At 33.3% G+C, this 25000-nt stretch overlaps 1 protein-coding gene across 4 annotated transcripts in view; it reads left to right on the top strand.

The window, feature by feature from the left end:
- LOC150092967 (5-formyltetrahydrofolate cyclo-ligase-like) overlaps nucleotides 1–23550 on the top strand; it is a 33231-nt gene extending 9681 nt beyond the window's left edge. For all 4 annotated transcript variants that reach the window (XM_090413332.1, XM_090413334.1, XM_090413336.1 and 1 more), the window contains 4 exons: nucleotides 3421–3566; nucleotides 6698–6831; nucleotides 18333–18460; nucleotides 20345–23550. In XM_090413332.1, coding sequence (XP_090269458.1) covers nucleotides 3447–3566; nucleotides 6698–6831; nucleotides 18333–18460; nucleotides 20345–20568 — 606 coding nt within the window. In that variant the 5' untranslated portion in view covers nucleotides 3421–3446 and the 3' untranslated portion in view covers nucleotides 20569–23550. The remainder of the gene's footprint in view (nucleotides 1–3420; nucleotides 3567–6697; nucleotides 6832–18332; nucleotides 18461–20344) is intronic.
- The last annotated feature ends 1450 nt before the right edge of the window (nucleotides 23551–25000 follow it).

Genomic DNA, 25000 nt, shown 5'->3' on the forward strand with positions numbered 1-25000 from the left:
TAGTTTTTAATTTCTTCCTTATTGCCCTATTTAAAAATTAACATTAAGAAGTGAATTGTTCTAATTTTTTGGAATTTTTCTCTGCTTTAGGCATTTCAAGAGTTTAGTCAGCTGTTTGATGACAGGGCTTCCTCCCAGTTTTAAGAAGTCTACCATAATTCCATCTTTTCCTGAGGCCTTTCCATTCTTCATTTCCATTGCACCTTGTAAGATCTCAGAGGCATCATGCTCTTCTTTACTCGAGTTATCCATAGATGATTCTTGGATGTCTCGGTCTTTGTCTTCATAGAGTTCAGTATAAAATTCCTGAATTCTTTTGATTATTGCATCTCTATTTTTTATAAGTTCACCATTTTTTCCTCTTACAGCAACTATTTCCTTTGTTCCAACCGATAATGTTCATCTAGGATCTTCATATTACTATTGTTTTTTATTGTTTCTTTAATTTTCCTAGTATTATACGATCTAATTTCATGTTTCATCCTTTTACATATAGTTTTACAAATTTCCTCATATTCTATTTTATTGGTGTCATTCAAATCTCTTTTCATATCTCTTCTTTTCTTCATCAGATCTAAGGTTTCCTGTCTTAGTTTTATCTCTCTCTTTGGTGCCTTTTTACACCTCCTATTTCTAGTGCACAATTCAAGATAGATTTTGTTAAGATTTCATTAGCATCATCGATGGTAGTAGCTGTATTTAACTTTTTTAGTTCATTTTTGAGTGATTCTCTATAACAGCTTTTATTGTTGAAGAGGTTTTGTAGAGGGTGTCCCAAAATTCACGCAAGAAGTAATTTTGATAGAAAACACAGGTTTTTAATTAAAAATTGTAATTTCTTATTGATTCATAAAGTATACAGTATAGGGTTATACATGGAATAGCATATCGGGTAAATGGCCTCCGCGGCTTTGCTGGCACATACGCACTCTTTTGTCGAAATTTTCCTTGACCGTTTTGCATAAATGTGGCTGAATTTCGTTGGTACAGCGCTCCATTTCCTCCTTCAAGGCATGGGTGGTCATGGGCTTGTTGGCATAAACCTTAGACTTCAAAAAACTCCAAAGAAAAAAGTCCAACGCCGTTAAGTCGCATGATCTGGGCGGCCAATTCTGATCACCGAAACGGGAAATTACACGACCAGGAAATGACTCGTGCAGTAATTGAATTGTTTCTTGGGCTGTATGGCATGTGGCACCGTCTTGTTGAAACCACATGTCGTCCACATCCATATCTTGCAATTTAGGCACAAAAAACTGGATTATCATGTCGCGATAGCCAGCACCATTAACTGTTATTGCCTTACCAGCCGCATTTTCGAAGAAGAATGGACTGCTGATGCCTCCAACCCAAAATCCACACCAATCAGTGACACGTTGTGGATGCATTTGTTTCTCAACAATCACTCGTGGATTTTCTGAATTTATCTTCGTTAATCGACAAAATTGTCGATTAACGAAGCCATCAAGATGAAAATGAACCTCATCGCTGAAGATGATTTTGTTCGAAAAATAAGCATCCACTTGTTGTTGTTTCATAATCCATTCAACGAACTCTCTTCGCTGTATGTGGTCCATTTTTAATAACCATGAACTGTCAGCTGTCACGCTGTCGTTTTTTTCTTGTTGGCAACACTTTACCACGCAAATGGCGCTAAATTTAAATCTTGCGTGAATTTTGGGACACCCTGTAGATTCATTAAATTGGACTTTTATCTTATGAGCTTATTCTGTTCCCATTTTTTTTTAGCCATACTTTTGCCCTTACTAGTCTGTGGTCACTTCCTGTATTAAATCTATTAAGCACTTCAGTATTATTTATATATTTATAACAATTAATAGTCTACAAACATCCTAATGATCCCGTGTTTTTAGCATGTTGAAAATAACAGGTGGCTGCATTCCAACCTTGTGAGGTGGTATTACAGCTACATGGTTCTCATAATCTCTCCACAGCATGTTAACCCACACAGCTAGATAATACTCTCTTTACTAATAACTACACAAATGTTGATTGTACACAGTCCAATAACTGAACCAGGTTCGCATAATTTTGGGTAGCCCAGGGGTGTGCTGAAGTTGTCAAGTATTTATGGCAAGACTGTGTATAGGATAATCCAAATGGAAACTAATTTTCATCACAAAGAAAACTACTGCAAGTCATGCCATTTATTGAACTTTTTCTGATCAGAGAATTCAGTATTATCAGTTTTATTCACAAGTTCAGATTAATGAAAGTCATTTACTTTGTAAGATATATATATATATATATATATATATTATTATTTTATTTTTTTTTTTGACATTAATTTCACTCTAGTTGTATCAGTAATGTTTACATGTTTTGGCTGAGATTAATTTCCTTCAGCAATTAACCACCTACTCAGCCATGATGAATGAAATATATCATTCTTCTTAAACTTTGTATCCATGTTATTTCAATGGTATTTCAATTTCATTAGTACACTTTGCATCCATGTAACAGGTTTGCTGTAGTCTTGTGTAATAGGTAATGGATAGGAGCTGTCGGTTCCAGTGACAATGCTCTTACTACTGAACTCACTTACTTGCATCACACTTTCTTAGCCAGTGGCTATAATCTCCATAGAATAGAAAAAATATTAAATGCTCCCCAGAAATCATTTCCATTGCTTAGTATAAATATTAATAATATTATTTTATCATTCTGTGTTGTGAATTGATACCATTAAATAAACCAGCATGTACTGCCAACACATAAGTCTTTCTACATTATAAGATTGGATCAGGGACTTCCACACATTGTGTAGAAATCATTCCCTGGGTCCAGTTACATGATAAGAGTATCATGTAAGCAGATCACTGTGGTAGATTCTGTAAAATATTAAGATAAATTTTCTTCCAAGTACGGTGATGTAGTTGTGTTCCATTCCATGTCATGGTCTTGAAAGTTATGTGTGGAGCATAGTATGTTATTATTACATGACATTCCCATGGATATCTGGGGCTCATCATAGGAGGCTGCTCTATCCAATATAATTCTGTATGATCTATCATTGACACTTCTCAATACACTGCAATGCATCAGCTATTACACACTACAGTATTCTTGCCTGTTGATTGCATGTATTCTCTGGCCAGTTTGCCAAACAGTACAAGAAAGCTGATAGAAAACACGTTATTTACAAGTGGCTTGTTGAAGATAGCATTATAATGATTTTGAATTTCTGCATTTTATATTGTTAATCATTTTTTATCATTCTGCTATCTTCTGTGCATTACGTAAATCAGTATCTTAACACAGATGAAGTTACCGGGTTTTAAGGTTGTCAGTTATTTTCTTAGTGTTAGTATTTATGAACAATAAAATTCAGTTATTACTATTTGGTAATCTTATTACTCATTTAATGTTCTAAAACAATAAATGTTAATTTTCAAACAGATACCTAGAAAATTCAGAATACCAAAATGAACTCCAAAAATATGCTGCATGCAGCAAAAAAGGCACTTCGTAAAGAATTAAAGCAAAAGCTTTTTGCTTTATCTAGTGATGAAAAAGCTCGTCAGTCAGAAATTGTAACTGCTAAAGTTAGTAACTTGGTGTTTATTTTTTGTTTTTTAAAAAACTTGTTTGTTTTAAATAATTTGAACGATTTCTAATTGTGGTACATTAGGCTTTATTAAATATGGTTATATTGCTGATAATTAATCATTCTTGTACAGCCTAAGTTATAAGTTGTATCTTTTCTAATTTATTGTAATTGAAGAAATAGTTTTCAAAATCAGTTAATGTGTAAAAAGAATGAGAAGGTGGGGAGGATGAAGATGAGAGAGAGGGGTGAAATTAACAAATACAAGAGGTCCTTAATATTTAAATTATCTGTAGATCATTCCTATTTGAAAAAGGCACACATAATCATAGTAGATGATTGAAAGTTTAGTTTTTATAAAAACTGTAAATAAGCATGTAAGTATCTTTTTGTCTGCAAAAGAAACAGACAACACTTCTTTTTTGGAAATCAGTAGGCAGCTATTCTATTTCTTGCCTTAACTGCTGCACCAACAAAGGTGAAAAGTAATTTTTAATTGTGACTAGTACTTATTTGTATGCTCACATGTGTTCTTCATTGATTTTGCTGGATTGTGGGTTAAAAACTTAAGTTTCTTTCAGGAGATAAACTCCCTGCTTACACCAGAGATCACTGACTTTTCATTTGGCAAAAAAAAAAAAAAAAAGATCTTGAAAAACTTCTGATTAGTGACAAAGTTTTTCTTCATCATTGAAGTTATTGTGATGCTGTGCAGGTATCTGATTTAGTTTTACTAACTAAATTACATACAGTGCATATATTTCGTTATATGTATTGTACACCATCCTCAGTATGAACTAAGAAAAAGAGGATTGCAATTCAAACATTAATGGCATATAATTGCATCCAACGATTAGCCCTTGATGCCAACACATGTATGTTAGGGACTAAAACATAATAACTTAAGTGTACTTGGGAAAGTGGTTACTATGTTGCCTAGGTGATGTACTGAACTGAGGAGGAGAGCAAAGAATACAAATAACATGCTGGCAGAGTTGATGTGTGAAGGGAAAAGATGTGCAATTTTCTAAATGTATGGAGTGACTTTGAAAGGAAGCTAAAGTAGTTTTTGATATATGTGGACTGTATTTGAATGAATTTGATGGTGTTGGAAGAGAGAGAGAGAGAGAGAGAGAGAAAAAAAGCATAGAGGCAAAGTAAAGTTAGCACAGATAAGGAAGGAAGGGAGACTTAACAGCATACAAGACATGTTTGGGGGAAAAAATACAATGAGGCGAAAACAAGGATGGGAGAGTGATTTTACATCAGAACAGAGCTAAAGCATAAGAGAGAGCGAGAGAGTGAGTGAGAAAGTGAATTGGCAAAGCATAGTGAAACTAATACTGTTAGGAGATATGAGAATTAGCAAGCAAATGTAGTAAAATTGAGAGCGGGGGATCTCAAACTGAGTAAACTCATATCAGGGGAAGTGTAGAATGTAGCAAATGGAGGAAAGAAAATTTGGTAAGGTCAGAGATGCTGAGACAGCACAAGAGTATTGATAATAAGCATGGCTTATAGTCTTCAGGTGTACTATTGGCTACTCATATGAGAAGTATTTGGAATAAAAGTATCGAGTTTGTGGTATTATTCGAATCAGTTTGCCTAAGAATAATTGGTGTTTACATAGCTGATTAATTGATGATTAGTTGAGGATGATTTACACACATGCACACTGAATTAAAGACAATAGAATTGATTCACAGAAGAATTAGAGAAGTACCAATCTGATGTGATTGGTGTTGCCACACAAAGAATGCAAAAACAGGTGATATATTGCTGAACATTTAATAATTCTAAGATATTATATTTAGGCAATAGTGATAAGAGAAAAAAATGATCAGTCTTTGCATTTAACACTAAATCCAAAGGTATCTTGAATAAATGGTAATTTCAAGTGGAGTGAAATAGGAAAATTTTCAAACAAGGAATTGGGCATTGAGACTTATTTGTGCCTGTGATCCCATAAACAATCTCAGTAGGAAAGAAGAAGTTAGTTTTTGTTAGTGATCTAAACAGAAAGAAATGAATTTTAGATATATAGAAAAGTTGTCAGAAAATCTTGAGTAAAGAGAAAGACTAATAATGTTAAGTATCTAAATTCCTCTTTAGGACATGGACGTCATTAATAACTCCGTGTTCCAACATAAAAATGCATGCATCCATGTAGAGAGGATACATGATGGGACATACATCCTTTGATAGAAAATAGACTGGGTTTGATTTTCATCATAACTCAAGGAATGTTTATACTTTTTTTTCAATTGAATGTGAAGCTAGATCTCATATGAAGATAACAGGGTTTTTCATTCTGCGAAATGGATAAATCAGCCAGAGAAGAGACATAATTAATAAGCAGAAATATTACATAGTGAGTGGTAGATTGTGCATTATTAATATTGGATTGTGTTTGATATTAATAATTTCAAGGCATCATGTAATAATAATAGTAATCTTATTATTGATGGTGATACCCACATGCTGGTTTGTAGTTTAGCACAAGAATATACTTAGCATTTGTAATAGGAAGTGGTGACCATTTGGCTTTCGGCAGGATAAAAAATATCATATTGAAAAGAAAAACATGGAAGAAACTTTTAAAAAGAATCAAGCAGTCAGCTTTCAGAGGTAAACTGTAAACTCAAATATATAAATGTTATTGTAGAAAAAAAATTAGAGTTTGAAAACAAAAAACAAACCATGAATTACCAGTAGGAGATGGTGGCGATGGGAGAAACATTGGTTCAGCAATGGAAGCATTTAGGGAAGTTGTTCACAACAGAAAAAAAATTTCACTGCTAGTCAAGAAGTTAAAGATGTAGTCTGGAAAAGAAGAAGAAATGGTATCAAAAGTGTCTGACAAGTCAATGAGTAAGTGCCCTAAGAGAATGTTGAGAGAACTAGGCTGTGAAAAGTAGCTAAAAAAATGGGAAAACTTTTGTAAGAATATAGAAGATAAATATCACGATAGCAAATTGTTCAAGAGGCTATTAAAATGTTTGCAAATTGATTAAGGTGACTAATTGGAAACTTATTGGCATATATATCAAAAAATTCATGCAGATCTATACATTATAGGTATTTATATACTGTTTAACTTTTATATCTTTATATGCTATTATTTTGCAGTTATTGAACAGTGAGAAATATAAATCAAGTCAAAGGATATCTGTGTATTTACATAGAGACATTGAAGTAAATACATTTGCAATTTTAGAGCATATCTTTGAAAATTCAAAAGAATGTTTTATTCCCAGATATGAGTAAGTCTGATGTTGTACTGTTCTTAAAAAAATCATTTATTTATTTATTTTTATTATTTTTTAAACGGTTTACTTGGAATTTCCTTGAAATTGGAATGTTTCAAGAAAAGTTTTTATTATTATTATTATTACACGACACCTCCAGGGAGTCCTAAGACTCATCGAGGGAGGGCACTTACTCTGCATCTCTCCGTCTCCATCATCATCTACACCAGCGACATCTACTGCCTGCCACCACCACTAGTATTTTCACAAACAATCACAAACATCTATGCCCATGGTGGGATTCAAACCCACAGCCTTTTGGCTGGATACTGGAGAGCGGATACTCCAACCACTCGGCCAACCAGGCCGAAAAAGTTCAAGTGTGAATGAGTATATAATACTGCTGCTTAAGAATCATGAATTTATAGTAAATGAAATCCAAATGTATGCAAGTCAGTAAGGCATCAATTCCATGAATTTTATAAGAAATTCCTTCCAAAGATAAAGATATGACTTAAATGTGTTAAGGATAGTCTTTGATAAGAAATATTAAGTTACAGCTAGCAGCTGATAATTTCATTGATTATAGTAAAACAACTACAGCATCATTTTGATATGAATGCAAATATACCATTCAGCATATCTGTCATGTTCTTTGAACAAATTTTGGACAATAATCTGGAAAAAACTTTGAATGCAGTATAGAAAACAGAACTATGTCATGCAAACAATACTTTTAATTGGTTGCTAGTGGAAATATTAAGCTGATTTATATTTTTGAAGCAAAATAGAAACCATAATTTGCTTTTGGCTTAATATGCCAAATGCAAAGTATGCAACCCAAGATATGTATATTGCCTTACATTTTCTCACCTTTGGAAATTGGAAATACTGCAGTTAACTTGATAGCACATGATATACTAGTACTCATATACAAGTAGTCCAGTGGTGTATTGCAATCAATTTACTACACTCTGGAGGTAGCCATAAGTTTTTTCACCAGGTTAATAATAGCTTCTAAAATTACATCAGTTGCCATGATTAGGGACAGACTACAGTTGGCCCTTGAACAACGCGAGAGTTAGACTCCCCCCCCCCACGTTCTTTGAAAATCCACATATAACTTTTTACTCCCCAAAAACTTAACTACTAATAGCCTACTGTTGATCAGAAGCCTTACCGATAATATAAACAGTTGATTAACACATATTTTGTATGTTATATGTATTATATACTGTATTCTTGCAATAAAGTAAGCTAGAGAAAAGAAAATCATAAGGAAGAGAAAATACATTTACAGTACTGTACTGTATTTATTGATATCGTAAGTTTACGATATCAATATATCGTTTTATGTCGTTAATATCTGTTTACAAGATGAATCGTATGTCTGTCAGTACCTACATCAATACTGTCTTATATGATACAAAACACTGTAGATGTTATATGTATTACTAACACTAGATTTCAAAAATGAAAAGATAATGTGAAAAAAAAATGATTCATATTTATTTAGAGTATAATGATTCATGCATTTGATAACAAAGCACATGATTATAGTGCAATCGGTAGCCTTATCGGTAGCCTACCCTATACACTAATGAATGAATCATTATCAAATTTTTATTTTATTCTAAGTAATTAATTTAACTAATTAATAACAGTTAATTTATGCAGTTATAATTTAATACTGCATCTTTATGTTTGTTTACATTTCTTTTGACTGCAAATGTCCATGTATGGTAAGTGTTTGTGTATGTATGTTTTGATAAATTGTAACTTTTTTTATAATACATCTATGCATTCATGATATACCTAACTTTATCTTAATTTTTTTGATATTTCTAAGCTACATGGTTCGTCTGCGAGTTTTTTCAAATTGTCACAAATCTTCAAAAAAGTGTCCAATATATTTATTTAAAAACAAATGCGTATAAATGGATCTTTGCAGTTCAAACCTGCATTCTTCCAGGGTCAATTGTAATTCTTAGTAGTCTAGTTCAGTAGTTATCAGTTATTTCAGAATTATTATCCAGAAAGAAACTGAAATAATTGTTATGATCAATTCCCTCAAGAGATGTACAGGATACTATGATTGGCCAGCAGGATTGTTTTCTTTATTACTTCTTATCGACAGTTTTCTTTCTTGTTAATTTTGTTGTCAGGTCTCCAGTATTACCAGATCTTATATTTAAATATGCTAAAATACTGCTAACTGACTGCTTCAATCGACCCTTTTTGGTTTTTCTACAATTCTTTATCCTGCAATTTTTATATGAAACATCTCTTATCTTTTCTCTCCCATTCTGTTTAAATGATCACTACCATAGAGGATTCATATTGTATCATCCATTATTTCATGCTAATAATGTTGGGTTCCTTTCTTAATATTGTCATTTTTAATATGGTCTACCATTGATGTCTATTCACCTCCTTCAATTTTTCTCAGAATATCTGCCCCTTCCTCACCTTCCTAGTCTTCATTCAACTTTTATTTTAACCCAACTCTCAGATCCATATATTAAAATAGACTCATTTGCATTTTTCTGATATTTTTCCATCTTGTTCCATACAAATTTATTCATAGCTTCTCATCTTACCAGCCGTACTTATTCTATTCTATTTCAGTATTGAGTTTGCCATCTCCTCTAAAAATTATTATATATGTTATAATATTAGATACTATTATTATTGCAAATAGCTAAGATGTATTATCAGTTGTCTAGGTTCACCGCTCAGAAAAGTTGATATTTTCTGTTTTCCTGCCTTTCGTTTAATGTTACTTGGTGATCAACATTCATTTTGGTAAAATTATGGAATCTCTTACCATGTGAGGAGTAATAACGTTCATTTTCTAATGTTTTGACCTTCATATGAAAGTAGGCTAACCACTCGGCCAACCAGCTGGCCTGGTTGGCCGAGTGGGTAGCGTATCGGCTCTCCAGCCAAAAGGCTGCAAAATCCTGCTGTGAGCATGGATGTTTGTGATTGTCTGTGAAAATCTAGTGGTGGTAGTAGTGGGCGGTAGATGGCATTGGTGTAGATGATGATGGTAGTTGTGGTTGGTGGAGACAGAGAGTTATAGAGTAGGTGCCCTCCCTCAATGAAGTCTTTGAACTCCCTGACTCCTTGGAGGTATCATGTAATAATAATAATATTTAGGTCATCATCTGGAGTATACACAAAAATAAGTTTGTGTGTGTGTGTAGTATAATGTAGGTGATGGCCTTAATGCAAAACATTGGGAAATTCTCCATAATTTTACCAAAATTAATGTTTTTCTGCCTATTTTCATAGTTTTGTTATTTTTATTGCTGATATTCTAGCCAAATTTGTTACAGGAGTTATTCGGTTTAGAAGTACAGGGTGACCCAAAAGTCACATACATCATAAAATAAACTTGAATTTTCAGTATTAGTGACAAACTTCATCATTATCAAATTCCTGACATGTACCCTCAAGGGGTGTACAGGATATGATAGTACTACATGAAAAATTTACATCATTACTAACTTCCTATCTACAATTTTCCTCCAAATCAGTCTGTTACTTGTCAAGACTCCAACATTATCAGATCTTATATTTCTGTCATCTAAGGCACTTTGAACCATATCAATCCACCTATATCTTGGTCTTCCTCTGGGTTGTTTTCCTGCCCACCTGGCAGATAACACTTGTCCATTTCCTCGCCCATTCTGTTTAAGTGACCATACCACCTGAGATTAGCTCCGTTAACGCATTCCTGGATGCTGACAATGTCAAGTTCTTTCCTAATATCCTCATTTTTAATATGATATTACCATTGATGCCATCTGTTCACACCTCTAATCTTTCTCAGGACTCTCACATCTGCAGTCTCTAGTCTTTGGTCAAGTGTTTTACTTCTGATCCACCTCTCAGATCCATAAGTTAAAACTGGTTTGAACACTGTCTTGTATACACCTAATTTAGTGTTCCGACTAATTTCTCTCTTATTCCATATGAATTTATTCAATTGACTGCCCAAACCATACCAGCTTTGTTGATTCTGTTGTCTATTTCCATATTTAATTTGCCATCTTCAGTAAAAATCGTGACGAAGTACACTTAAATGTTTTACTTGTTCCACAGGTTCTCCGTTCACAATGCAGTTGACATTTTCAGCGATTCTGCCTATTTTCATTGTCTTTGTCTTTTTATTGCTGACCTTCATACCATATCTAGTACAACAGCTATTCAATTTAGTCAGGGAATCTTGCAAACTTGTAGCGAATTTATTTAGAAGTATAACATCGTCCGCATAAAGCAAAGAGCTGACATTAACATCTCTAATTCTGATATCGTGTTTAATACCACTTTCCTTCATAATGTGATCCATATAGATAATGAATAACAGAGGGGGTAATGTACATCCTTGTGTCACATCAGATTTAACATTAAACCATCTTCCTGTACTTCCTTCAATTCTAACTGCTGACTTACAACTCAAATAAAGACTAAGTATTGCTTGATATAATGCCCCATTGACATATATAACTGTAGCGTATTGAATAGTTTCTCTCTTGGCACCTTGTCATACCTTTTCCAGATCAACAAAATTTAAATACAGATCTTTGTTATAATCCCATGCTTTCTCAACTATTTGTTGTAAAGTGAAGATCTGATCTTGACAGTCGCTATTTGGCCTGAATCCAGCTTGTTCTTCACCAAGCTTTGCTTCGACAATTCTTCTCAACCGTTTCTCAAGTATACTTGCATAGATCTTGCCAGGAACACTCAGTAGAGAAATACCTCTGTAATTCTCACATTTAGTTTTATTTCCCTTTTTATATATGGGTACTATTAGAGCTCTACTCCAATCATCAGGAATTCGTCCCTCTCTCTCTAGGCTTTCTGGACGATGCAGTGCAGCCACTGTAACACTTTTATACCACCATACTTCAACATTTCTGGTCGATCATATCTCTACTCCAATTCTGAATAATCACTATCCAATCACTTCCAATTTCAAATCCTTTCCACATTTCAAGCCTTTGATGGCTTTTTCTACTTCAAGTATGGATATGTATTCCTGACTGTATGCCTGCTGAATGTTTTTTACCACTGTGCTATCACTGCTTGTTTCGTTTAGCAATTTTTGAAGTAATTACTCCATACTTCAAGGATATCTTTTCCCTCCACTTTCATGTCACCTTTATCATCTCTAACTCCTTTTACAGCATAATGTAAAATCTTTCCTCCATTTCTAAGCTTCTTCAACAACCTCCAAAATATCTTACCACCTTCTTGATATTTATTTTCTATGTTTGCCAAAGTCCTCTGACTTTTGTTTAGCTAGTTTTACACACTGTTTAGCTTTCTTACATTTGTCTCTGTATTTTCTAAGAGCACAAGCTGACTTATTTGGCAGGAACTGTTGATATGCTTTCTTCTTTTCCTTCACTGCCTCTTTAACTTCCTGTGTCCACCATGGAGTTCTGATTTTTCTATCCTTGCAGACTACCTCACCACATGCCTCTCTGAATCAATCAAGGTTTTCTTCAAGGCTTGCCACTGAATCTCCAAGGTTTAGTTCCTGTTCTCAAACTCTTTCATTTTTTCTTCAATAATCTTTATATATTTTAGTCTACAGTTCACATCTGAGAGCTGCTCAACTTTTATTCGCTTTCAAACTATCTTACATGTTATTCTTTTCAATATGAAATTCAGTTTTATCCTGCTCAAGACTAAATAGTGATCGCTTCCAATTTCAAATCCTCTGTACACTCTGGTGTCCTGCACCAGGGAGAAAGCATCACTATCAACAATAACATAGTCAATGAGAGTTTTCTTATTCCTAGCCTCTTCTCTCCATATGAATTTGTGTACATTTTTATGTTGGAACATGGTGTTAGTAATAATCAGTCCATGTCCTGAGCAGAAATCCAATAGGCGACAAACTTTATAGAACTAAATTGCTCCAAACAAAGCTTATAACCATATCTTTTCAAAGCAAATATGCAAATATTCAAAATGGTCACCTTGTTCTTGAATGCTTGATCTTTTTACCGAATTGGAGGCAACTCTTTGAAGTAGGAATTTCTGACTGCTCTGATTGCTTCAGTGATGTTCATCTTCATTTCAATTGTGTGAGTATTATTTTGATACACCTTATCTTTCAGATAATCTCATAAGAAGAAATCTGGAGGTGACCTTGAGGGCCAAAGTCCTTTAGAAATCAATCTGTCACCAATATACTCCTTCAAAAATCGCATTGTTTCTGATGTATAGCCAGTGGCACCATCCTGCTGAAAATAGCAATCATGTTCTTCAATCTCAAGGAAAGCCACGAACTGGATGATGACGTCTTGGTACAGTGCACTGTTCAATGTTTTCTCAAAGAAAATGGGTCGATCAGTGTGACAGGTTGATGTTGTACACCACACTCCGATTTTCAGAGATTGCAAAGGCATTACATGGAAAACACAAGGATTTTCTGGTGACCAATTCTGCTATTTTGACTATTGATTTGGCTACACAATGGATCCTCAATACCCAACACATGGCAGATAGTTACACAATAGTGGCCAATAGTCCTAGAGTGCCATCCATAAGCAAAACCAATAATTAGAATTGAAATTATTAGAATTGAAACATGGCTCAGCTTCAATTTTCGGATCACACTTTTAGAACATTATCTTCATAAAGAACTGAATTTAATATCTCAAATTTTGATTTGAGATATTAAATTCATTACTATATTTATCGTTACTATAATTCTTATGTATTGTTGGGGGGGGGGGGGATTGCAGAATATTATAATAGTAATGATGCAAATTTTTTAATATCATGCTGACTTCCTATTGACAATTTTCCTCCAAATCTGTCATCTCTCAAGACTCGAATATTATCATATCTGTCTTCTAAGGCATCTCCTACTGTATCAATCTGCCTAGATATTGGTCTTCTCTGGATCTTTTTCCTGCCATCCTGGCAAAAATCTTGTTTCTATTTACATTTGTTTAAATGACTATACCACCTGAGATTCTCTGCTTTCAAATTCCTGAATGGAAACAGCAGAGGCGTAGTGAGGCTATGGCCAATGTGGCCCCGGCCATCAGCACAAAAATTGAGATTTTTAAAGTTTTTTTTTAGAACAGCACAATTTTCTTTCCTGGCCATAGGTGCCTAAATTGCCATAGGCATAATTTTCTTTCCTGGCCATAGGCACCAAAATTCCTCACGACGTCTCTGGGAAACAGTGTCAAGTTATATCCTAATATCTTTGTATACTGCGGTTGATGCCATCTGTTCACTCTCTTAATCTTACTCAGAACTCTCATACTCTGATCTCCAGTTCTTGATCCAATGTTTTATTTCCAGCTTTCAGATCCATATACTAAAATTAGTTTGAACATTGTCTTGTATACAGCTAGTTTAGTGTTTTGACTAATTTCTCTCTTATTCCATATAAATTTATTCTGTTGACTTCCTGCCACACTGGCTTTGCTAATGCCATTGTCTGTTTCCAAATTTAATTTGCCATCTTCACAAAAAATTGAAATGTGTTATTTGTTTTGTAGGTTCTGCAGAACAAATAACATGTTCTGCCTCTTTCAGGATGCAGCTGATGCTTTCACTGCTTCTGAATTCAAACTTGTACTGAATTTACTTAGGAGTATTTCATCATCTGCATTAAAATAAAGAGCTGAGATTAATATCTCCAATTTTGATATCAGGTTTAATGCGACTTTCCTTCATGATGTGATCTGTATTGATGATGAATAACAGTGGAAATCTCTTACACCTGATTTAACATCAAACCATTGTCCTGTGCCTCCTTCAATTCTAACTGTTCACTTACAGCTCAATTATAGACTATATGTTAATCAACATAATGTTCCATTTACACCATGTAAGTGTAGCATGTTGAACAACTTTTCTCTTGGCATCTTGTCATATGCCTTTTCCTCATCTACAAAACTCAAGATCCTTGTTATGTTCCATCTGTTTGGCCTGATAATTTGGTTCTTCTCCAAGCTTCACTTCCTCTTCTTAGCCTTTTTCTAAGAATGCTTACATAAATCATACCAGAAGTGCTCAGTAGAAAATTCCTCTGTAGCCAGTTTGCCTGTTTTGATGTAAGAAAACACCTTAGTTTCTGAGAAAAAGAAATCTTCCAATTATCTATGACACCAGCTAACTCGCATTCAATTTTATTTCCCTTTTAGACTTTTGCTTAGCTAGTAGCACATTAGTTTAACACAGTGCTTTGCATTCTTACATTTTTCTCTGTATTCTCTAAGAGCACAAGCTGACTTACTTACCACGAACTTTTGATATGCTTTCTTCTTTTCCTTCACTGCCTCTTTAACTTCCTGAGTCTGCAGTGGAGTCCTGATTTTTCTATCCATGCATACAAGATCACCATGTGCCTTTCTTGCTGAATCAGTGTTTTCTTCAAGGTCTGTCACTGAATTTTCAATATTTGGTTCTTGTTTTCAAATTCTTTCATTTTTTTCTTGAATAATATTTGTGTATTTGAGTCTACAGTTGACCTCTGAAAGCTGCTCAACTTTGATTCATTTGAAAACTTCTTACTTTTCTTTTCAGTATTGTATTCAATTTTATCCTGCTCAAAATCAGATAGTGATCACTTCTGATTTCAGTTCTCTGTATATTCTTGTGTCCTGAAGAAGTGTGAAGATATCACTGCTAACAATAACATATCCAGTGTGACTTCTTATTTGATGCTCTTTTCTCCATGTGATTTGTTCAAATTTTTATATTGGAGCATAGTCTTTGCAATAACTACTCCATGTCCTGAACAGAAATCAAGCTGCTGCTTACTATTATTATTAGCTTTGCTCTTTTTCTCCAAATTTTCCCTAGACATTTCAATATGTCTGGTAATCATTTCCAACTCTTCTGTTTAGATCTTTAACAAGGACCAACTTTTCATTTTTCTTTGTATCTTCTGCTTTCTCTAATGCCTCAAAAAATCCTCCACTTCTTCCTTAGTAAAACCATCTGTGGGACCATAGGCATAAATAAGTTTTATTGTCCAGTTCTCTATTCTGATATTTTCCCACATCACTTTACTTGATATTGCCTGCCATTCGAGAAGTTTATCCTCATATTTAGTGTTGAATATTATACTTACTCCTTTTTCCTGATGCTATTGCCTGAATATAACATTTTTTACTCAGAAAAATCTCATTTGTTTTTATCTTCTTTGTTTTAGTAATGCCTATTATATTGATCTGGTGCTTATCCAGTTTTTCTGCTAGTTTCATTGATACTTATGTTAATGGTGCTAATCTTGAGCTCTGCTGTGTTCAGTTGCTATTTGTTCCAGTAGCTGACCTTTGGCTGTTGTTCTGGTTCCCTACGAAAACAATAGGGAAAACAGGAAAGCAACATTCTGTCATGATGTTGCAACATGGTGACAGAATCTAATGCTGACTGGGAGCAGTTACACAAATGACATGAAATTCTGTCATGTTGCACCATTGTTAAATTGTGAATGAAGAATTTTATGATTTATTAATACTTCGTTCATGATTTATTAATACTTTGTTCATGATTTAACATGTATTGTATTTCCTGAGCTAAGTTTGCTCCTATGGAAATTGTAAATTAAACACTTACTGTTAAATTTTTATTGAAATAATAATTGTAATTTTTTTTAGTTATTTATTCTGTATAAATTTTTTCTATAACTTGTAAATATATCCTAAGTGAACTTTAATATATGCATTTTATTTGTTGTTATGGAAAGTGAAAGTATTTCTAATGGACTCTGCTAATGTGATTTGATTGGCTGCTGTCAGTAAACCAAGTTATTTTTAGATAGCGCATGCCTTGGCTTATGGAGAACTATGCAACGATCATGTGAAAATTGCATGTTTTGGGCGGGAAAAAGGAGAGAGGATTTATGAAATAGAGGAAGAAGGAACCAGAAGGAAAATGGAGTGAGTGAATGGAGTGAGACATGACCTAACCTGAGATCGAACGTCACAACAAAGATTTTGAAGCTTGTTCCGATTTTAATGAATCTTACTTCGAACTCATAATTATTTATAGTTTCCTGTCACCTTGTAAAGGAATTTACCTGAGTGAATGGATAATAATAATATGATTGAGATTTATCATAAGACAAGTTATTACAAGCAAGAAAATATCTTTTACAGTCTTGGCAAATAAGTTGTTGAACTCAGGGATACTACAAGTTTTGTGCCATCTATAGTGGAAGATTATCGAGTGCCTAGAAGTGATGTAAGAATTTTCCATAATGTGCAAGCTATGATGATCATACCGGTAAGAATATCTATTATATAACTAACATGTGATAGTGTTGCTTGTGTCCGGAGAACTTGGTAAAAGTTCGTGTTGCTGATGCCAGCTAGTCCAGCTTGATTGAGTGATATAAAACATTTCCTTGTGAAACAAAATGTGAGAAACTTCATTAAAGAAATAGTTCATGTTTGAATGTGTTATCTCACAATGCATATGTATATTTAAGACTGAACCTTTTAAGAACTATTTTAATCTCTGATAGATATTGAAGTTGCCAGTTAAGTGTTGATAAAATGGAAGTTTATGATTATTCTATGAGACTGAAAAGAATTACATTTCAAGAGTTTAGTTGAATATTGATGTTCTTTAAAGTGAAACTAAGTTGAAATCATAACAGATGAGAATTGTGAAACCCTTATAAGTTCTAGCAGTAAATGATATACTCAGCTGAGTAGAATCTAATTTCTTTATAGAATGCATAAATTGTTTTCTAATTGTATTGATCTTAATTGAGTTCTTGTTTCTTATGTAAGAATAATTTTGTGAGAGAATTAAATATCATGTTCAACTTGATTCTTATGCTTGCCTAATTTCAGTTTCATTGCACTGCTCATTAAAATACAAATCTTGCTGGAAACCCTATATATAAGTACGACAATTTCGGCCTGTAGTAAGTTCTCATAGCTGTAGTGCTAATTGGCGCTTGATTCCCTCACAAAAATTGTGTGATTTCAAACATAGAGTGGTGCAGTATAATAAAAATTTTCTTTATGTTTGAAAGTGGGGTCAAACAACAACTAGCAGATATAAGGTTGGACAAAAGACAGACACAACACCATCATGTTATTTTGGTTTAAGCTGATAAGAATCCAGTTTGGACAGCTAAATCTCGAATTGCCACCCCTTCCTTGTTCATTTAGTATCCAGGTAGATGCTTACAAACAGGGTACACCACAAGAAGGTTAGGACTGGACATAAGTCATGAGCTCTGGTTAATTATCTGCTTTCCTTAAGGCTTTGTGGAGGTTTCTTCCTAGTTATCCAACTTTGACTCTTAAGCATCTCCTCCAGTTTTGATATCAGGCTTAATTACACTTTCCTTCATGATGTGAATTCATGTAGCTTATAATTGACAGCGGAAATATTGCAGGTATATCCTTTTCTTATGTTTCTGATTTTGTGTAAAACAAATTTATAGCAGATAACATGCTTTATAATGAATCATTTCTTTTTTCAGTTATTGACAAATTTCTTTATAGTTCAGATAAACCTCATATGGATATGGTTAAACTTTCATCACTGGAAGACTTTTCCCTTCTTCCTTATACAAAGTGGAACATAAAACAGCCAGCAGATGATGAGATAAGAGAAGAAGCTATTGAAACAGGTGACTGTTATGTATAATTGTATAAAATTCTATTGTTCTTAGATTTTAAGAAATTGTTTTAATTGCTTATTTAATTAAAATGCTTCTCATTTTTAAATTGTAATTCAAGGAATTGAATGCAGAACCTGTAACACAACAGTGCTGTGTGCAGGCAAGTGATTAGCAAGAAAGTAAGAATCTGTTAATATATTCCTCAAAAAGCTGGAGGTTGTATTTCTTTGGCGAAAATAGTGGGAGAGGCTGTTCCAAAGAAACAGAGGTAGGTGGAATAAAGAGTATGATGAGAAGTTACCGTAATCAGTTTGGAGCTGAATTGTGTATGAATGTTGAACCGCAGCTCATGATCTTACATGTTTAAAGAATGGTGGTGGTCAGTTTGATCAGTGCCTATTAAATAATAAATACAAAGACAATGAAAAAGTAGACTATCTGTGAGAAAGCAGCTGAAGGATGTGTGTGTGTGGGGGGGCATTAAGTGCATTCCCCATTTCTGTATAGCATTGTGCATTCTTAGGAAGATTTTGTGCCACTAAGATGTAAGGATATTATTTTTACTCGTATTCCTTTTTTTAACAGTATTCCTTTACTTCCTTTCTCAGGAAGTAAAAGTCAATTCATGTCTCTCATCAGATCATTCAACACTGCTTTGATTATCAAATGATGCAGTAGCCGAAATCTAGATCTGATTCATGAGAACATGAATCAGATCTAGTATTTCGGTATTTCATTTTCAGCTCAACCAGTAGTTTTCTTCATCCATTAAGAAATGGCAATGCATTATCATAATGTATTGGTCTCATGGCTAATAGAAAATTTGGATATTTATTACATGTTTTGATTTTGCAGAAAAGCTGGAGATCTTTGTTAACTACGCTACTGGCCAAGACGTCTATAGACGTCAAGTTTATCATGGATGTGAAGTGTATATTAAAATTGTAATACCATTGATATTACATTGAAATATATGATGGATACAAAGCGTATGAGGATGCATATTTTATCCATTATGGCCAGTTAGGTGATTAAACAGAAGTAGCAGTCACTTGCATAGTCTCCAGACTCATGTTTTTATAGCAAATTACATTGATGAAAATATATCCTTTAACTATCATCTTAAATACCATGCTCATCTACTTCATCATGTGCACGTAGTCATATTGAGTCTTGAGTTATCAAGCATAACTCATACTTTTTTGATCAGTGAGTGAATGCTCATTTTGTAGATTTTAATATCACTTTTGTCACATATAGCAAAAATAGTCCTGCTTAACAGGATATCATGCAAATACAACTTCACAGTGAACAAATTGTAGTTTGCGCTTTATGCAAAACAAATGAGCAGACCTACATAATCTAAATGAATGACCATATCATTATGTGTTTCCTTTAATTTAATGCAGGTTTGATTTAAATGCTTCCATAGCACAGTTGGAAGAGCAACGGTACATTGTGTCTTTCGATTGTTAAAGGCCCTTAGTTCGCTTCTTGTCATGACAAGAGGAATTTTTATGTGGGTTTTTTTTTTTTTTTTTTCAATTGAAGGTGAGTTAGCTGATCTCATATGGAGATAGCAGGTCCCCCCCCCCCAAAAAAAAAAAAAAAAACTCAGGTTTTTCACCCAGCATACAGACAAATCAGCCTTCAGAACACACAGTTTACAGACAAAAAATACTAATGCTAGTAGTGGACAGTGGATGATGATGATGGTAGTGGTAGTTTGGTGTAGTTGGTGGATTTAAGTGATGGAAACAGAGTTGTAGAGTAGGTGCCCTTCCCTTGATGAGCCTTTGGATTCTTTGGAGGTGTCATGAAAATAATAAAATTATAAACAATAAATAAATTTAATAGCTGTTAATAATTACTTAATGAATATACTGTTTTTAGGGGGATTGGATATGATTATAGTCCCAGGAATTGGTTTCACAAAGGATGGATATCGCATAGGAAATGGAAAAGGCTACTATGATCACTACTTAAAAAGAATACAGATGAGTTCTCTAAAGGTTCCATTTACAGTTGCACTTGCATTTAAAGAGCAGATAGTTCCTGATATTCCAGTGGATGAACATGATGTAAAAATTGATGTAGTTTTTTATCCTGATAAGTGAGGGGAAAAAAAAGTTAACCTGGATGAGATAGTAATAGTGTCTAATTCTTTAAATTGTTGGTATTGAAACTTTATATTATAAAAACATTACCCTTTCTACATTTCCATGTTTAATATATTCCCCGGATAATTTCAGTTTCCGGGATAAATTTTTTCATAATAAGATTTTACATTTGTTTTGTGTTTGTAGTACTTTGACATTTTAAAAATACATTCCAAAAAAACTTAACAGGAAAGTACTGCGTTTATCAAAAACATTCTTTAAAAGCTGTATTTTGGTAGTGACATATCTGTTATGTTATTAAAATTGTATAATAGGTTTCCATTAGCGTACTATGCTTTTGAAAACCTTCTACACAATTTCAGCCTAACAAAAGCTTTGGCAATGAAGGCAACCTAGTTTATATTCAGTGATTCTAGAACACAGTGTTATCTTTTTACTTGCAAAAAATAATAGCCTAGTTATTAATAGATTATTTTACTGGTTTTGATACTTATATTTTCATATTTAAATGATCAATATATTTCAAGAAGAATAAATCAATTTTTAGGAACAACTACTAAAAGCAAGACTGGCTCTAGAATTTTTTTGGTTTCACTAAGCAAAAAATTTGTCTCATCTTCCCTTCAACATTTAAAATGATGAAAAGAGAATGTATGTATTTCATGACCAAAATAAATATCAGTATCTAGGCAGATTGATAGAGAAAAAAGTGCCTTAGAAAATAGAAGTATAAGATTAATAATATTGGAGTCTTGATAGATAACAGATTAATATGGAGGAAAATTGTTGATAAGAAGTTATTAATGTTGTAATTTTTTCATGTAGTACTATCAAAATATGCTGTACACCTCCCCCTCCGAAGGTACATGTCAGGAATTTGACTATGATGATTTATTTCATGAAATAAAAATGTTTATTACTGATGTAATTATTTTTATTTTATTACAGTCACAATTACAAAATTGCAATATTGATGATTTTGTAAAAAATTATAAATATAAAAAATTGTATATTGATTGGAATGTTACCCGTATAAACGTGTTACCCAAGCAAGTGTTTATTTTGTTGTTTCCTAGAGCTGTCTCTGATTATAATGTAGTGTAAACAAAATAAGAACATGTAGCAATCAGCCAGCCTTCCAAGAGTGTCACAGGCAAGAGATGACTTATAAAACAAACAGGAATCTGTTAGATGAAAACTGGACAGATTGAAGCATGGCACATGAAAACTTGTTTTAAAAAAGTGTAGGTGATTCTACTTAGGCTCAGAATCTTCTACACTTTCAACATGAACAGACCATTCTTTCAATTCAAATTAGGGTGATATAATAGTATATTACATCAATATACATGCAAATATTGTATATTTGCATGTATATTTACTCAAAACATAAAGTTGAATGACCTTACTGTTGACAGTAGTAAGTGATTTTGCACAAGGAAACTCAAATTGTTTACTTTAGGTTTGGTTTCACATGGTTAGTTATCATTATTGTTCAGATAACTCTCTTTACATTCATCTGTTGATGTACTTTCCTCAACTCTCTTCCTTTGACAATCTGCCCATTCATTCGCTATGAGAAAGCTCTAGCTCCCACACTTTTATGGGACTTAATTGAAGGAATTTATTTTAATCATACAGCTGGGTTTTATAGACAGGATATATCATGAGAAGAATTCAAAAGAATGTTTTTTTGATTTATTTGAACTCTTATCTTTATTCTGTGGAAGAAATTATGAAGTTCTTCACAGCAAACAAGTGTGCCAATATATGAATAAGTTTCAAACGTGTTATTCTCCATGCCTCCTCTGCCATACACACACCAAAGAAAAGCAGCTGAGTTTACAAAAGGGAGAAAAAGTCACATTGGCTATATCACATACAAAATTATAATTATCTGTGGTAAACTCCACTTCAGTAAAAGAAATTAGACATCTAAAAGCATTTCCCATATGTCTGTTACAAACTCTAAGGTATAAAGACAGTTCAGGCAATTGGTGTTTACTTTTGACCTTGGGGTTTGACCCCCTAAGCCATATTCATAACTAAACCTGTTACATTGATTAATAAATGACTGTGAATGCAAACAGAAGTCAGAGGAAAGAAGGTGAACTTAGAAGTAAACTTTGTAAGCATTAAAATCGTATTCCCAAAGAAATTTGCCAAGAAAATCATATATTCTATACTAATTTAGCATAAATGCAGCTATATAGTTAACAGAAAGCTAAGTATATTGGTATATGAATACCAAGATTGTATCTCTTGATAAAATGGTATTATATGCTTATCATGAATCAGTTTATTTGTATGTGGTTATATAGTTCATTAATACTGTTTGTTATGAAGTTGTATTTCTATTCTGAATCTTCACAATTCATTGTGAAGTTTCAGAATAATTGCATTCTTTAATTTTAATATTACTTACAAAGCACTCTGTGTCTGTAATATTTATATGGCTTATGCATTATAATTAACAAATTTACCTTTCTTTGTTTGGCATAAAGCCATCAACCAAGAGATGAACATATCATAAATAATTTGCTTACAAAATCTATGTTGTGTAAATTCATATTAATAGAAAGGAGAAAAAAATCGTGTGTTTTACAATCAACATACACAGTATCAAAATCCTTTCACATTTGCAGTTGAATTCTGTGTTATATGTATATAAGAGAGTTATTTTGTATAACTGGGAAGATTAAAATGTATAACTTTGTCTTTATAAAAAGTCCCATATATTTTGTGAACTGTTTGCTAATTCTGTTTATGGCTGTAATGTTAATGTCCCTTTTATAATCTTTAAATATTTTATACCTTGCAAAAACTGTGGATTCAAATTCCCATTTATAATAGCACTTTGGTTTACTATGCAAACCATAAACATGAATTATTCCCTTTCGAAATGGTGCAATACTTACTCACAATGGTAGCATTGCCATCTTGTAAAAATGTCTACAAATAAAATTAAAGTGTTTGTTATGGAAATGGTTTTTATTTCATGTAATAATGAATTCTAGTGCTATTTTAGTAGTAGGCATTTATAAAATATCTTCTTCTTTTTTTAGTTTTTGAATTTTTTTGTCACAATTATGTAATGATTTAAATTTCTAAATTGATATTATTTCTATAATATCTAAAGGTTTATGTTGACACTTCACATTCATATAATTATGGATATATATATATATATATATATATATATATATATATATAAAATAAGTTTAATGACTATTACCGAGAGAAAAGATGGCAAGATATATTTAACAAGATACTACTAGTTTACTAGTTTCGTTACAAGAACATCATCAGGTATCATACTCAAAGAAATATATAAAAAATTACAGAGACTTAAAATTGTATTAACAGAACAAGTAAAAAACAGTAGCATGTTTGAAAAAATGCAAGTATGAGTTCCATACAAACGAATACTACGCGCTGTCGCGAGTGCGCCAGTACTGAACAGAAGCAACGTGTGCGTCCGAGAGATTGTAACTCATGCTGTTGTTGATATGAGAGGAATCTAGAGAAATTTCTCTTGATTCAACAATCTTTCTTTCGAGTTCATCGTAACACACATGGATATTAGCAGTTTGAGTCCAGTTTACAATGTGCTGGCGGCCTTCGTCTGAGTTAGCAGAAAAGAGAACGTGGCTAGAGAGAGCGCTAGCTCTAGTCCTGTTATAGGAGATATCTCTACGGTGTTCATCCAAACGTAGAAGGATGGATTTGGCAGTCTGTCCATAATAAGGCTTTCCGCAATCACACAAAATCTTGTAGACTCCTGGAAACTGAGTAGGAAGATGTTTCTGTTTATGTTTGCAAAGTAATGAACGAAGTTTTGGAAGCGTAGTGTAGCACGTTTTGAAGTTAAATTTCTTGAGAATCTTTGCCAGTTTTGGTGAAAGAGAGCTGATGTAAGGCAAGGAGATGAAGGCTCTTGGGGGAGGGGGATCTTCAGCAGTAGTTGAGTGCCTGGGGGAAAGAAATTTGTCAATCTTCTTTGGAGAGAAGCCATTGTTAATAAACGTTTTTTTAAGAAAACTGAGTTCATTTATAATTTCTGTTTCTTCGGTAAGAAACAGAAATTATAAATGAATTATAATTTCATTTATAATTTATAATAATTTATAATTATAATTATAAATGATCTCCTATAAGCATGGGAATATAACAAAGATCTGATATATATATATATATATAAATATATATATAAATAAGTTTTTTACCTTGGGAATAATATATTAGGGTTACGGGGGGGGGGGGTGCTTAAGGGTTAAAGCCATGTAACTGAGAGGAGACCTCCACATAGCCTTTAAAGGAATGTGGACCACCGACCAGGGCTTCTGACCTAATGTCCAATCCTCACCTTCTTGTGGTGCACACTGTTGGGTATCTACTTGGATACTGAACAAACGAGGATGGACTGGCA

The sequence above is a fragment of the Typopeltis vanoorti genome, chromosome 24 (assembly GCF_054136105.1).
Source record: "Typopeltis vanoorti isolate ZY-2024b chromosome 24, IOZ_Tvanoo_1.0, whole genome shotgun sequence".
Lineage (NCBI taxonomy): Eukaryota > Metazoa > Arthropoda > Arachnida > Uropygi > Thelyphonidae > Typopeltis > Typopeltis vanoorti.